The 15,521-nt window shown below is 34.5% G+C and overlaps 5 protein-coding genes and 1 non-coding gene across 7 annotated transcripts; 2 read left to right on the top strand and 4 right to left on the bottom strand.

Moving 5' to 3' along the window:
* Positions 1 to 201: 201 nt before the first annotated feature.
* Positions 202 to 5,120, bottom strand: AT5G55660 (DEK domain-containing chromatin associated protein). Its single transcript, NM_124948.4, has 12 exons — positions 4,953 to 5,120; positions 3,228 to 4,351; positions 3,112 to 3,145; positions 2,651 to 2,733; positions 2,397 to 2,456; positions 2,204 to 2,314; positions 2,025 to 2,105; positions 1,858 to 1,932; positions 1,254 to 1,746; positions 954 to 1,060; positions 828 to 858; positions 202 to 721 (listed from the first exon to the last, which is right to left on the bottom strand). The coding sequence occupies exons 2-12, from the start codon at positions 4,299 to 4,301 to the stop codon at positions 534 to 536; spliced, it is 2,337 nt and encodes a 778-aa protein (NP_200377.1). The 5' UTR covers positions 4,302 to 4,351; positions 4,953 to 5,120; the 3' UTR covers positions 202 to 533.
* A 1,579-nt stretch (positions 5,121 to 6,699) lies between these two features.
* On the bottom strand, positions 6,700 to 7,604 carry AT5G55650 (uncharacterized protein). Its single transcript, NM_124947.2, has one exon. The coding sequence runs from the start codon at positions 7,314 to 7,316 to the stop codon at positions 6,852 to 6,854; it is 465 nt and encodes a 154-aa protein (NP_200376.1). The 5' UTR covers positions 7,317 to 7,604; the 3' UTR covers positions 6,700 to 6,851.
* Positions 7,605 to 9,520: 1,916 nt separating this feature from the next.
* Positions 9,521 to 10,591, top strand: AT5G55640 (Na-translocating NADH-quinone reductase subunit A). Its single transcript, NM_124946.4, has 3 exons — positions 9,521 to 9,810; positions 9,959 to 10,059; positions 10,142 to 10,591. Exons 1-3 carry the CDS (start codon positions 9,753 to 9,755, stop codon positions 10,430 to 10,432), a joined length of 450 nt encoding a protein of 149 aa, NP_568828.1. The 5' UTR covers positions 9,521 to 9,752; the 3' UTR covers positions 10,433 to 10,591.
* KCO1 (Outward rectifying potassium channel protein) lies at positions 10,554 to 12,318 on the bottom strand. Of its 2 annotated transcripts, NM_124945.4 has the most exons (3): positions 12,240 to 12,318; positions 11,033 to 11,989; positions 10,554 to 10,948 (listed from the first exon to the last, which is right to left on the bottom strand). In NM_124945.4, exons 2-3 carry the CDS (start codon positions 11,956 to 11,958, stop codon positions 10,783 to 10,785), a joined length of 1,092 nt encoding a protein of 363 aa, NP_200374.1. In that variant the 5' UTR covers positions 11,959 to 11,989; positions 12,240 to 12,318; the 3' UTR covers positions 10,554 to 10,782. The 2 variants fall into 2 exon arrangements, with proteins under 2 accessions (NP_200374.1, NP_851196.1); NM_180865.1 differs by having other exon boundaries at positions 10,558 to 10,948; positions 11,033 to 12,276.
* A 370-nt stretch (positions 12,319 to 12,688) lies between these two features.
* AT5G55620 (uncharacterized protein) lies at positions 12,689 to 13,669 on the bottom strand. Its single transcript, NM_124944.4, has one exon. The coding sequence runs from the start codon at positions 13,301 to 13,303 to the stop codon at positions 12,998 to 13,000; it is 306 nt and encodes a 101-aa protein (NP_568827.1). The 5' UTR covers positions 13,304 to 13,669; the 3' UTR covers positions 12,689 to 12,997.
* Positions 13,670 to 14,075: 406 nt separating this feature from the next.
* Positions 14,076 to 14,947, top strand: AT5G00665. Its single transcript, NR_144215.1, has 2 exons — positions 14,076 to 14,163; positions 14,797 to 14,947. It is a non-coding gene; the product is annotated as an uncharacterized misc_RNA (transcript).
* Positions 14,948 to 15,521: the final 574 nt, after the last annotated feature.

Below are 15,521 nucleotides of genomic sequence, written 5' to 3'. Positions count from 1 at the left end.
ACTGGCCAAGTTGATTCTTCCTTGTTCTGCCCTGCTGGTTAGACATTGCTTTATTCAGTAGAATAGGTTTCTTTTGTTTGAATAGGTCGATATGAATTATTTTCTTGTGTCTCTCTTCTTTCTCTGCATGGTCTTGATTGTCAGTATCATTAGTGTCGGCATCATACAAACTTGACCAAAACAAAACGGGCAAAGTAATATAGTACAGAAACGAAATTGCATGAGAGAAACTAATAAAAACCCAAAAATCAAAAGGGTGTTCAAGTTGGGCATGAATCCTAAAGGAGCTTATGTTAAATGGTATACACAAACAAAGCTGCTTATCTTAAAACTACTACTTCTCAGCGTCGTCCTCCCTCCGACTCCAAAAGTTTTTTTAGAAAAAAAAATATATCTGCTTGTAGTACAATTCCAGACTAAACAACCAACAAATTACATTCTCTGATATATTTGCCTAATGACCAAGGCTAGGCAATCGAGGAGGCACCCTTGACGATTAGCTAGTAAGTCAACTAGATTCATGTCCTTTGTGATTAAGCTTTAACCTCCTCTCCACCACCCGATCCTTTAGCTTTCTCTTTCTCTTCTTCTTCCTCATGCTCAGCATCCTCTTCTTCTCCTTCCTCATCCTCGGCTTCATCTGCTAGCTTAGTTAGCTCATCTTGGATCATCCGCTTTATAGATGATTTTTTTGAGGCGAGACTGATGTTGAACTTAGCATCTGAAAGACGGGCAAAAACAATGCATCTGTTAATCAAACAAAACAGAAACCAATGCAAAGACCATCAAACAAGAAAATAACTGCTAGGAAAATATCTCCTCTGTACCTAGTCGCTTGAGGATGTCAGTGAAAGTGGCCTGTCAGAAAATGATAAAGCATTTGTTAGATATCTATCTTCTGTGCTCATTTACTGTAATTTAATGACACAGATGTTCATGGTTCAAATCCTCACCGTGTTGAAGTCCACCCCTTTCAAGATATCAATAATTGCAGTTTTCAATTCTTCATCGCTAGGCTCCTTGTTTTTGTCTTTCCCTTTTCCGCCTCTCTTTCCTATTACTAAAACAAGAATAACAAACACAGGGTAAACATAGTGTCAGAAAAAAGAAAGAAAAAATGGCTGCAATATTGGATAAACTTCTGCAGTATAAGATCAAAGGTTAAGATTGCTCAAGCTTCTGACAAAGCATGTACTCATATATACTTCATTCTTAAATGAAAGATTTTTTGGAAAGGAATGGTATGACCAAACCTGGCTTTTCTTTTGATACAGATTTTAAAGGGGCTGCGGCCTGCTCCTTGGCCGGTTTTTCAGTCTTCTTCCTCTTAGAAGATGCCTTTGGACTTGTATCACTGTCGTCATCACTCTTCTTCCGTTTACCTGCTGAGCGCTTTTGAGTAGCTTTCTTTGGTGGACTGGATTTCGTAGGGACTGCAGTTTTCTTGCTTCTGGATTTCCCTGCTGATTCTTTCTTATCAGATGATGTCCTAGAACCACGTTTCTTCTTTTTAGTTTCTTCCTCTGACTCCTCCTCGGATTCAACATTCTCCTCACTTTCAGAAAGCTGAGGAGCCTCGTCCTCAGATTTATCAGGAATCCCATTTTCATTCTCCTCCTCTTCCTCCTCAACCTCCTGCTCTTTCTCTTCTTCTTCGTCGTCCTCTTTCTCTTCCTCAGACTCATCATCAGAATGAGCTACACTCTTTTTGTTAGTCCTTGTTGCTTCCTCGGTCTTTTTTTGGCTCTGTAAAGAACCCAAAGAAACGAATCAGAATTCAGGTACTTGGACCAGACACAAAGACGAAATTTCTAGCACAAGGATTTAAACCTCCAGTTCTAAGCTATTGAGTAATACCTTTGCTGATCGTTTTGAAGATGAACTTCCAGCTGCAGGTGAACTTTTCTTAGGAGTTCTTTTGCGCTTCACTCCCTATTCAATAGAAAAAATAGAAAGTTGTAATATGCACAATAAATTTTCAGGCTTAATTGCTGAACAGAAGGCCTTTCCAGCACCAAACTTACCTTCTCTTTCTCATTGACTAGAACATCAGTTGTTGCATGAGGTTTCTCCAAAAACTCAACCAGCTTTGTCACAATATCTTCCTATATTGGAGGAAAAGTACCATCCAGTCAGTTGCCAAGTTGATTACAGTAAAAGAAACTCCAAACAACGGAACTTAGAAATAAGTAGCCTTAATAACCTTCTTTGTGGTAGCCTTAGCAACTGATATGTCAAATAAATCGCAAAACTCCAGCAATTTTTCTTTGTTGATTTTCTCAAACTTTTCTTTGACTTTCAATTTTGCCTTTTCCTGTCAAATATCATTGAAGAAAATTATGTAAGAAATATGAGATGAGCCTGGTTATAAAATTTTAATGTGTTGTCTCGCCCACCTCATCTCCTTGCCATTTGTAACCAGAAAAGCGTAATATGTGTGCCTTGAGCTGAGTAGCCTGTCAAAGTAAGAAAATCGAGTCACATATGAATATGATTAGCAGATTCTCTATAATCTTAACGATACCACAATGCAGTCCTAAGAACTTCAAACTTCATTGGAACCCCCCACAAGAACATGCATGAGATTGACAGTTTACCAAATTGTCTAATGGAGAAGCTAAAATGGAAAAGGGCACAAAGAGATACTCACTTTTACTCTCTTCCCACCGAATAGAATTGTGTGTAACTGCTTGAAAACTTCATCAGACTTCTTCCTTGATACCTTGTAAGCAACTGCAGAGATAAATACACGTTATTAATTTCATTTAAAGAGCAGATAAACTATTGAGTAGATGGGACCAATGAAGTATTTAGAGAATGTAATCATGACAATTAACTTCAAAGCCATGGGAATTCTTGCATTTTAAACCAGGCTCTAGTCACTAAATCAAAAGGAAAACATCTAACATAAAAAAGATTGACAAAGCCAGAAACAAATAAAATATAGAGAAAAGAAAATCAAGCCTACAAAGTCACAAAGAGCCATCCAGTAATAGAAACGACTATGAGCTCGAGTAAGTCCTAAGAAAACTAAAGCCAAAAAGACGGTTCAACAAAACGACTAATTAAGGATGAGAGGGACTAAGGATAATATGTAGAATATGAACATACCATTGGGAATATCTTTGAGAGGTGTCCCTTTTCCCTGTATTATCAAAAGCAAATTACTAATAGATCTAACCGTGAAACACTATATATAAACCAAACAAAGTAAACTATTGGCAAACCTTTTCAACATGGAATTCCCTTGAAGAATCTTTATCAACCACCGCAACAAGCCTTTCAACAGACTTTCGCTCACGGACAGGGCGATCAGAGAAAAAAGGAGTCTTAGGTTCTATATCCTTCTTTTCTTCATCACTCTTTGTCTTCCCGCGAGTCTTCTCAGTCTTCCCTTTCCCTCGCTTGTTAGACTTCTTGATATCTTCTTTTTTGTCTTCCTTATCATCATTGCTCTCTTCTTTTTCATCTTCCTTATCATCATCATTGCTCTCTTCCTTTTCATCTTCCTTATCATCCATACTCTCTTCTTTCTCATCTTCCTTCTCTTCTTCTTTATCTTCATTCTCGTCCTTACTCTCCGTTTTTTTGTCTTCCACTTCTGGCTCAGCGACCTTAGTGTCTGCCTCCACATCATCTTCTTTGTTTGCTTCCTTCACTTCCTCTCCTTTATTTGTTTCCTCCTCTTCAGCCAGTTCGGCCTCATTCTTCTCCTTCAGTGCCTCTTCTTTGTCATCTTCATCCACATTCTCTACCTTTTCAGCCTCATCAACATCGTCCCCTTTGTCTCCACCAACCAACTTCTCTTCCGTATCCCCTTCTTCGTTTCCATTTGCTTTCCCTCCTTCCAGTTTCTCCTCCTTTGATTCTTTCTCTTGCTCTCCTTCTGGATTTTCGGCATCTTTATTGTCAGCAGACTCCACACTTTCCTTCATTACAGCATCTTCCTCAGTAGCAACGCCAGAAACACCATCATCAGCTTTCAAGTTCTTGTCATCTGTGTCTTCATCCATTTTATCAGCTTCTGGTTGTTCCTTGTCTTCACCGACATCTTTCTTTTCTTCTTCTGTAACCTCCACCTCTTTATCTCCTGTCTCACTTTCTCCTTCATGTTGCTTACCCTCATCATCTATCTCCATTTTCTCGAGTCCAGTATCCTCTTCTTTCTTACTCTCCTGCACTTCCTTGCCACTAGCATTCTCCTGCACTTCCTTTCCACTGATTGCATCTGATGTCTTTTGAAGAGAGCTAGTCCCATTTGCCGTTGGCTCCACAATGACTTTTGTATCTTCTTCCCCCATTGCTCACACCCAATGTTCAGTAGATCTTAAAGCCAGAAAACACCAGAACGCTGTAGAAAATATAAGTACAGTGTTAAAAACTTACACAATAGCGGCAGAAATTTCATGAAACAAAAGTCACGCAAAAGAAGGGTTACATAACCCAAAACTTATATCAACATGTAAACTTCATTGCATCCCATCTTTCTACATACAACTCAATAAAAACTTCAATGGGCTCTAACACGAGAAATTGAGAAAAAAGATTCAATTTTTAAAGGAAATAGACAACATACAATAAGTTCTTCATAATTCAATTCCAAATCAAAAACGAAGGGTAACCAAAATTTTCCTCAATCTGAATACTTTGTGGTATAAAACATAGATTTAGATCCAAACCACAACAACAGAGGAATCCAAGAGCTCATACAGAAATCAAAATTAGTCTCTCTCTAAACCTAAACTAAACTAACACAAATTCACAAATCAAAGAGAACACAAAAAAACACAAACCCTAAACGCGACTTCAAGAAGCAAGACAACAATCAAAACCAAAAAAAAAAAAAACCACATGCGAATATAAACGAAGCTATGAAGATTCAACCGCTAAACAAAGAGAACAAGCTCAGAGTGTACAAAGAGACTCGAAAGGAGAAGACTTTGGAATCTCACCTTCGCTATCCAAAGGCTTCAAAGCAGTGAGCTTTTTTTTTTTTTGGGGTTCTTATTTATTCTGTTCGAATCAGAGAAGAAAAAAGGGATACCAACGCTCCGATCTCTTTCTATTAAGGATTCAGACTCAAAACCGGATTTTAAATACAGTTTATTGCCACGTCGGACCTGTGAACGGTTCAGATTTCGTGTTCGATACTCTCGTGGATCGGTGACGGTAGACACAACCCAACTTCCGGTACAGTTTACTTATCTTCAAACACAAATATCTTTCTTTGAGTTCATTCCCTATTAGATTAGAAGATCTAAATATTTGCCCCAAAAAATGAAAAATAATTAGATCTTTAATCATTTTAATGAAGTTATGTAGATCTTAATATTATGTTTGAGTTTTTTTTTCATTTAATGAAGTTATGATCGATATTTAGTAGTATTAGATTTGGCGGGTGTTTAACGGTTTTTTCTACGTATAATATTGTGATCATATAAAATAAATTTGTATACTTACTAATTTTTTGCGGGTGTTTAACGGTTTTTTTACTAAACTTGGCGGGTGTTTAACGGTTTTTCTATGTATACTATTGTGTTTTATAGTATGATTTTTAGCGGGTGTTTAACGATTTTTTCTACGTATAATTTCTAGTTGTATAGTTTTTCTCATATATACTATACTATGTTTTATGTTTTGATGATAAGGTTAAATTTGATATCTCAATAAAGTCATGATTGATTATCATTTATCAATACTGTAAAGTAGATTTTAACCTTATTGTATTTGACAATTTTGTTCCATATATAATAAGTGTATTACATTTTGATAATGAAATTAATTTTGGTATTGACTATTTTTTAAAAGGATAAGATTTCTTTCTTTTTTAGATTTAACTTAATGGTAATAACTAATTCTATATAGAAATGTTGAATTTCCTTTCTTTATTTTCATTTTTTCCTTCTTTTTATTTTGAATATTTTATTACTTATTTAGCTAAAAAAAGAACAAAAACAAAATAATAGTTGTTTTGTGGCTCTTCCGCTTACATATTTCATGGTCCAATATTTTTAAATTAAATATTAATATTTGAGTTTTCTAAAACTCTCCTGAGTTTCATAGGCAATGGAGATGCTCTTATATTCTGATTTAGACGACATAAAGACCAACTTTCTTGTTAGTCATATGCGGCTTCATATCTTCTTACATTGCAAAGATTGTTTCGATTTTCGCAAGATCAACATACTCTCAAATTTCGAAACAAGATTCAGATTGCAGAGGATTCCTATTTGCTAGATTTACCAGATTAAAAAGGATGTTAAGTCATAAGACTCATAAGCCATAACAATTAACAAAGTGCATGATGATTAGTGTGGTGGATGATTATAAGTTATGCTTGTATATTGATTCGTAAAGTTAAAGGAAAAGTGTTTTTCAATAACCAAAAATTTGGTAAAAAGAAGTTATATGTTTAAATGATATAGTGAAGAAGAAGAAAAATATACTCTGCAATAAGAGAAAGACAAGTGTTTTGGCATAGAAAATAAGTTAGCGGAGTTTGGGGTATGCTCGGAGAGTACTTTCGAAGAAATTGCAACTCTTTTGTTTTGTTTTACAAAACCTTTCAGGAATCTATTACACAATCTTTTGTCTTTTGTCAACAATCTATTACACAATCTTAATGCAAAAGAACTACCACAGTTAATTAGTACTATATATATATATATATATATATATATATATATATATGCATCTATAAAAAGGGATTGATATATATCTCCTAAAACCCTAAACCCTAATCACCAAATATCTAGAACAATAATATATTAAAATGTTGGATTTCCTTTGTACATTTGAAATGAAAAAATCGGATTACACGATGGTGTGATCATGAGATCTATTAAACTAAATTACATTCGTCTTTTAATGGATCCAATGGAAATATCAATCTCAATAAGATTATCTTCTTCCATATTCACATCATCAATATCTTCTTCTTGTTCTTCTTCAATCCTAATTCTCAGTCGACTTTGATTAATGTTTCTCATTGCCTCTATAGTCTCTGCTTCTTCGCTCACAAGATCAATCTCAATGAGACCATCATCATCATCATCATCTTCATAATCGTAGCCTTCTCCTTGGGACCCCTCAGCCAAACATAGTCTTGTCTTTTCCTTGAAGATTCGTAACAAGAAAACAGAAGAGGAGACGAACAAGATTGCCATGGTTATTGTGAGAGAGGAGACTCCTTGAGAGTTCAAGAAACAGAGGAAAGCTACAGATGAAATTAGGGTTACAAGAAAAAACAGCAGTGACAGCTGTGAAAGAAAGCAACACCGAGTAAAATGCTTTTCATCATCAGATTTTTCCACCATTATAGAAACTTTATTTAATTCAAAGCAAAAACAAAGACAGAGCTAGTTATAAAGAGAAGTCGAGATTGTGTCGTTATCCATTGATGTTAATGGATCTTTGAGTTATGACTTATTCAAATCTTTAAACCAAAGTTTCGATGTTTGGATCTTGATTTAAGAAGAGAGATTGAAAAGAGACGAATCTGAGTTCTTGAAAAGTTTGAGACAAGTCTGAGAAAGAGAGAGAGAGAAATCAGAGGAAGTCAGAGGAACCAAACAAGAAAGCTTTATTTGTTTTCTCACACTTACATAATTACACCTGCAACTAAATTTTTTCGAGAAAAGGAAAAGCATTGGTTTTTGCATGTACGTATTTGAAAAAATAAAACACTTTGAAAAATCTATAAAAAGCTTTGGAATTTGGTAAATCCATGTGAAGCCCACTAATTAAGGATGCTTGTTTTTGTTAAGGAAATATTAGTATCATTAAGCTTTGGTTGAAAACTACTTGTAAAGTTGTACTAGTTTAATCTTTCTCTAGAAGTTACCCCCTTCATAAGTTTGTCGTTTATTTTTTTGGTTGTCAACTAGGATTGTCGATCTGATTTATTGAAAATATTCTCAACTGAAGTGATCATTATTTCTTCCTCTGATTGTTTAAAGAAATTTAGGGAATTGTCACTTTATCCTTTAGGAACCTACCTTTGTCTCACAAAAGACTCCATTTGTTTTCAATGGTAATCATGAGATGGTTAATGATATGATATCAATGATATGATATGATATGATATGATATCATATAATACTAACAAAAGAAATTATCTAAGAAATGATGTTATTAAATCGTAAGATTGTGAAACGTTGATAGCGATGAACTGAAAAATTGTTTTAATAAAAGAACAAGAGTTGGCGGTTAAATTGTTTGATACTCAAATTTCGATAATCTTGAAATATTAATAGTGTGCTTTCATTTGGAGATACAACTTTTACTACTGTTAGCTGTTGTGGTAAATATCCAAAAAAAAATCCGATACGAGTGTTGTTGGATTGGATCCAACGATTTCGTTATTATGCTTTGTGCTTCCTTGAAAAAGTAATTTGATTTCTTATATCTTAAAAGTTATAATAAGCAAATTTTACTTAATTGTTTTTCATAGTCATAGTAACTCTACACTCTTGTAACTACAAAATGATATGGCATACTGCATTTGTGAAAATATGAAAGATATAGAGACAAAGCAATAATGTTCACAAAAAAAAAAAAAGACAAAGCAATAATATAAAGGGTGATTTAAAAATCTATACATGGACCATCAAATAATTAAGAATCTGTACATGAATACCATTTATTTAGGTATCTCTTTTCAATTAAAATCTATATGACAAATATACCCCTACAAAGTGATATGGTAAAACTCTGATAATTAGCAGATAACGCATTATCGAGATAATATTGTTAGCGAAATATGGATGGGGTTTGATGTATGGATGAAATGACATGGTGTACAAACCAACTTAATATGTTAATAATATATTTGACGATATAAGCAAATTTTCAGTTATTAAACCAATGTTTAGATTTCAAAGACATATATATGCGAAGACGATAACATTATTATTAAAAGATAATAAAATATTTAACATGAATACCATAAAAGTTGACTTGCGACTGAATAATCATGTAGAAAAAATACGTGCATCAGAATAGTTAATAGATAACGTATTATCGGGATAATATTGTTAGCAAAATATGGATAGGATTTTGATATATGGATGAAAAAACTTAGGGTACAAACCTACTTAACATGTTAATAATACAATTGACGATATAAACAAATTACCAGCTATTGAACCAACGATTTGATTTTAAAGATTATATAATTATGGGAAGATGATAACATTATTATTAAAAGGTAACAAAATATTTAACGTCAAAAGCAAATATGGTATAGAGATATAAGGGTATTTTCATGATAGAGAGAAAAGATTCGAGAGTAGTTTTTTCTAATACTTAATTTTATAATTTTATATGTATATAGAGTGCAATTTCCCTAATATAAACAAAAAACCAAACACATAGTACTAGTTTTGTTTCACAAAGCACAACGCAACATTTTCGTCTAGGAGTTTCACGAATGAGTAGCTGACACGTGGCTGAATACCGACCATCGATAGTAGATTACAAAAGTATCCCTAACATCTCCTTCTCCGCCGTGTCAATCGCAAACAATCGAATCCGGATCCGATCCGATTCGCCTCAACACCATCATTATTTATCTGTTTCCCCCTTTTCCCAAGCTCTAACATTTAGGGTTTCGCGAAAAATCAATCAGGTGAAAAATAATCGAATTATTGTAAAATTGATACATAAATTCACATTCAAAAGCCAAAGAGCTGAGAAATTATTTTTTGTAAACTGTTGGTCCTTCGGAGAGTGTCCATGAACGTTAGTCTTCAATGGATACATCTGTAATGCAGACGAATCTTCCCAAGGTAGAAGACAATGATGAATGGGGTAAGTAATTTCGCTTTAATCGATTCAGTTGCATTTCTTTATTGAAATTAGGGTTCTTTCGTGTTTATGTGATCGGATTCAATCATTCAAATTTCTGTATCTTCTTGTGTAATTACAAATCTTGAGTCGATCATTTGATTGGTGGCAGACACTGATGGGTTTGTGATTCCGAGCTTGGAGATTGAAGAAGACAAGGTTAATAATAATAATGATTCAGAAGTTGAAACATCAAAACCTTCTTCTCCTAAGGTTAGTGATTGATTTCTTACGTACAAGACAAGTTTCAAAAAAATGTTGTTAACTCTTTATCTCTCATTGTATGATTTTGTAGAGTAAAGCTGAAGAAAACATCTACTTAGGACCACATGGAGCTCCTCCTTCGCAGCTACAAGATGGTGGTAGTAACACATCGAGCCGCAAGCAGCGGTTTAAGCAGATGCTCAAGGAAGCAGATCAGAAAATGAGCGGCTCTGGTCGAGAAAACAAAATGGCTAACTTAAGAGAGCTTGTAGGCGGGGGTGCAGGTGCAGAGAAAGGAACTAATATGGGAAAAGGTGTTTCAAGAGACTGGCTTGACCCTCATTGCCATGAATCTCAGTTCGAGAAACGACGACTTCCATAACGCGAGAAACCGCTATCTTTTGAAAATGTTTTGTATCAATCAAAATACCAAAAAAGTTTAAAGCAATAAAACAGTCTTCATACCCTGTCCTTTGAGAGAATCATCCATGAATTCTTGGTCATGGAGCATAACACTAGAGAGCTTCATATGTATAGATGTATGTAAAATTATACACTCAGCATCAAGAAACGATCAAAGAGTTAGAGTGTGGCATTACATTACAAACACAAACAGGAAAAAACAAACAAAATTTCGAAAAACTGTTCACTCTCTTCGGCTTTTTGTTGTGTGAAGGTATAACTAAACAAAGATTCTGATTCGTCTTCGCAAGATGATGATGATGATGAGGCTTACCTTTGAATCTGAGACGTGGTCTGAGCTAAAACGATGTCAGAAGTCGTGAGAGTTCCTGATTCATCGTAATCAAGTTGCTCGAACTCATCCATTATCCCAGAAATATCTTTCTCATCAATCTTACCCATTTCTTTCAGTTTATACACAATAAACTCTGCAGCTCTGCAACACACAATAGACAAAAAAAAAAGAATAAGAAGAGGAAGAAGGAAACAGAAGATAGAATATGTCTGATGTCTTTCTTACCCAACAACTCCATCTTCATCGAGATCAGCTGCTTCGAGATCATTGTTTGTGATTCTTCGCGTTAAAACCCATTTCACCAACGCCCTCTGTTTGTTTTCTGTATTTAGCTCAGCTACATAAAGGAAAAACTGAGCCAAACATATGCTGCTCGTCAAGATCCAAAACACAGCAAAAAGGCGTCCGGCTTCCGAGTTAAAGCTCTTATCTCCATAACCCAATGTTGTAACCGTGGAGCAGACGCAGTAGAAAGCTGAGATAACCGGCATTTTCTCAACCATTACAAGGAAAATCGTGCCAACAATGAAGAGGACTACAAGGACAAGGCATGTAGCATAGCATTTGTATCTCAACTTGTTAGTATGCAACTCCTTGAGAATGTCTGTTGGACCAAAGCTTTGACGCAAATGGAAAGCCCTAACGAGCAAAGCCTCTTGTTTCTCCACTAGATAATCCGCCGCTCGACTTAAGAGGTGACCAACGAGGACCATTCCCGAGAAGACGAAGGCACAAGCAAGTAGCCTTGAGGCGGAACTATTAGGGACAAGGTCACCGTATCCAACAGTTGTCATCGTTACTATACAGAAATAGAGAGCATCTACCACACCACTGGTTTTATGACCGGAGATCTGGTCTCTCACGAGGTAGAAACAGAGCGTACCAATGGTAAGATATAAAGCCAAGAACATGATCACTCGCCTGAGATTCGGGTTTAGATCACTGAACATTGGGATTTTACTCGGATGAGGAGGTGGTTCGTCGATTTTGACATCATCATTGTACATACAATCACCACGAGGAGCACTTCTAGAGCGACGCAATCTTCGTTTTCTTGAAGAAGAAGTTCTTGAGTTCAGGTTGAAATCTTGAGCCATGGTATCTATCTTCTCAGTGGGTAACAATGGCGTACGAGCTGCATCACTCGACATTTCTAGACTCAAACCAGATTAACTATGAGATCTGCACAGAACAATCAAATCTCATGTTTATGTTACGAAAACCATCGCCAAAATTGACATCTCCTGTTCTGAGAAATGAACATATGTATCAAAAAATTTGAATTTCGTAACAGAAACTTGTCAGAACTTAGATACAGATTTTGAGTTATAGCTAAAGATTAGACCTTTAGACAATGAAAAGATGAGTTTTGTGAGAGTAATCAATCAGACACAGAACACGAACTGAAGGAGGAAGAAGAATTGAGACATACCCAGGAAAGTAAGATCGAAATCAAAAGAAGCGGTGTTGTCGGATCTCGCAATTGGTCTTCATTGATGATGTTCTCACAGTTGGCCAATTCTTGTTTTTATTTTATTTTAATTATCTTCTTTTTTTTTGGTCAAAATTTATTCTCTTCAAATCCGATAATTTTGTTTTTATGATCTTCTTCATTTTCTTGATAGGATTTTTCATTAGTATCTTAGTATAAAAATGTTTTGTTTTGTTTTTTAAATGTTTTTTTTCATATAGAAGAATGTATGTAATGTCTTAATTTTCTAGTTAGTTTTCTATCCTTCTGTTTTTTTTTTGTGCAAATCTAGTAATTAGTTTTATATTATACACTCATAATCACAAGTAATGTACAAGCCAATAAGCCAAAATATCCAGCATGACGTCATGTTTAATCTATATCATACAATAATCTATATGTTTTATGTTAATGTCAATATGTTAAGATTTTTATAAGTCGATAAATCACATTTTTTTAGTGTTATACATGACATCAAAGATGTTATTAATGCACTCATATGATACATATATATGTGAAGAATTGCATACTTCAAAACATCCCCACACACAAAGAAATATAACACACACTAGTATTTGACATAGTTCTAAAACATTACTAAGTGATTGATATACATGGTAATTTGACATAATTTTAAAAACATTCAACCACTCGAGTATAGGCTCATTGATATGCATGTGGAGAGCGATATAAGATCATTCAACACCAACATAGACCATCTAAAGCTGATCAGGCCAGAGAAATGATTCAATTGCAAAAACCCTCTTGTCTTCAAGAGATCCTTCAAAGGAGAATCCATATTGTTTGAGGAGCAAGTCAAGGCGGAGATCATCCATAACTTCGTAATCAGACTTGGAGTATTTAGGGTAGTGAAGAGGGACTTGGAATCCACTTGGGAATTCTTCTTTCTTCATCATCTTTATAATTTTGTTGCGGGTGCTTTGGCAGTTGCTGGCTTGATCCATATGGTTCGAGTAGCCGAACATTTGGGTGAAAGCCGATGTAAAGAGCAATTTCATTTCCATTGTCTTGGTTGATTTTAAGATTTTATACAAAAAAGGAAAGAAAACGAAGGTTTGAAATAGAGAGAAAGAGTAGAGAAGAAGAAGAAAGAGAAGCAAGGAAGCTTAAGACAAAATACCAAAAAAGGAGAAGCTTGAGACAAACTCTAAGGCAAGCTCGATGTTTGGTTATAGTAAAGGCGACCAAAGACTAGTATATATATAGAGGCAGGCAGGTAGGTCAGTAAGACAATTATTATTTGTCTTTTCGACATGATAATCGTCATTTGAATTTTATTTTTATCATCAAACTATAGTATGTAATATAAGATGTACTAGAAATTATTTGTTTTTGTTTTTTTAATTAAACAAAAGTATGATTATAACGAGTAGTTCTTGTTCTAAACCAAACCAGTAAACCTTTTTCCTTTTAATGAAAAAAAAGTATGATCATAAATAACAAAATGTGAGAACGACGGCTGTGAGCTACATGCACCAGGAAACGCATCGGCCAATGATGGTTCATGCATTCATGCACTCATTATCTTAGGTGGGGACAAGTATAAAACAGTTGTGGTGTGCAAGGAGAAAGTAGGTGAAAGTATTTAATATTTATATTAACTAAAAATAACATACTATGTTTTTGAGGTTATATGAGTTTTGGTCTTTCTTTTTAATTTAAAACCATTTTTATTGGCATTTTTTGCGGAATACCTTGTATATTCTAGGAAAAAACACTTTTTATATAAAACAGTTAAGATTATGATATAATTAACAAATTTTTAATAAAGAGAGAAATTAAGAAAGAAGAAGAAAAATGGCCATGATAAATACAGTAGTTGGTTTTACTATTCGGTTGGTGATCCTTTTGTTCATTTTGATAGGTATGAATCTCACCAACGCTTCCATATACTTTTTTCAGTTTTGTTCAAATCATGAATCCATAAGTTTAACATCTTAATTAAGAAAATTACCTATTAAATTCAATATGTCAAAAGCATGCAAAAGGAGAGATATTCTTTTTTTGCTTTGATTTTTAAAGTTTGATGTATATGTTTAGATTTAACAATACAAAACTTTTTTTAAAAGAAAATAATATTCTCTTCATCCCACAAAGATAAGTTTTCTAGAAATTTAACATTCTTTAAAAAATATTTTATAATGACAATTTAACATTCTTCTAATTAACTAACAAGAACACCCAATCTTTTATGTTGCTTTTTATTTCTTATGTATTGTTCTGTTCCTTCCTCTCTCACTTTATTCCATCCTCTGTTTTGTGGATTGTATGGTATCGGGATACTAGAGGCTAGACAACTTAGGAGAATATATTTTCTGTAACAATTTGCTAATTTTCTTATTACCTAAGCTCTGTTTTGTGTAACAATTTGCTAAACAATTTTTTTGTGTGTGGATTACACTCATACAACAGAAATGGGTGTGCAAATTAATAATAAGCATGTTAAACTCTACCAATTTTGACTCCCACGATGAATTTTACCGGTTTACTTTTTCAGGGTGTTGAAAACCATGCATTCATGCATTCATTATCTTAGGTGGGGACAAGTATAAAACAGTTGTGGCTTGGTGTGCAAGGAGAAAGTAGGTGAAAGTATTTAATATTTATATTAAAGAGGGAAGTCCATTTTCTAACTAAGACAATCTTCTTATTTGGAGCCATTCATATGAGTTTCGTGTTTGTGTGGTGGTAGTGATGATGTGTCTCCCTTTAAAGTCTCTAGTCTATACATTAACAATTGAAAATATCTCTCCCTCTTTTAGCAAATCAGCAATGATCATCGTTTTTAGAGATTTTTAGGTATATTCGGTTGATAAAAAAATGAGTGAGATTGTACCAAAGATTTGAGAAAGATCATAGGTAGGTATTAATAAGGGCCTGAGAGATTTAGACACCAAAACTAATGCATGCTTGGTTGATTCACTTAATGCATGCTTGTGTGAAGAGTGAAAGATAAAAGAGCACTTCACAATATCGATTTTCGAGTTTTGTCTAGTTGGACTTGGAGACTTGAGGCCTATAAACTAACCCAAATGGCCAAATCCAAAACTGACCCCGAACCCAAAATAAGCCTAATTGCAGTCCAAAAGAAGTTCAAATTAAATCCGGTATGGGAATCTTTAGTTGACCCGAACCCTAAACCAAACAAACTAGTTCTCCATTCCCAATCATCTCGAATCCCAAGCTAGGCTTTTGGTTTAGCTGAACCATACTTCAAATACT

Source organism: Arabidopsis thaliana, chromosome 5, assembly GCF_000001735.4.
Source record: "Arabidopsis thaliana chromosome 5, partial sequence".
Classification (NCBI taxonomy): Eukaryota; Viridiplantae; Streptophyta; class Magnoliopsida; order Brassicales; family Brassicaceae; genus Arabidopsis; species Arabidopsis thaliana.
Note: the sequence above shows the minus strand (reverse complement) of the source record. Positions and strands in the feature narration are given on the sequence as shown.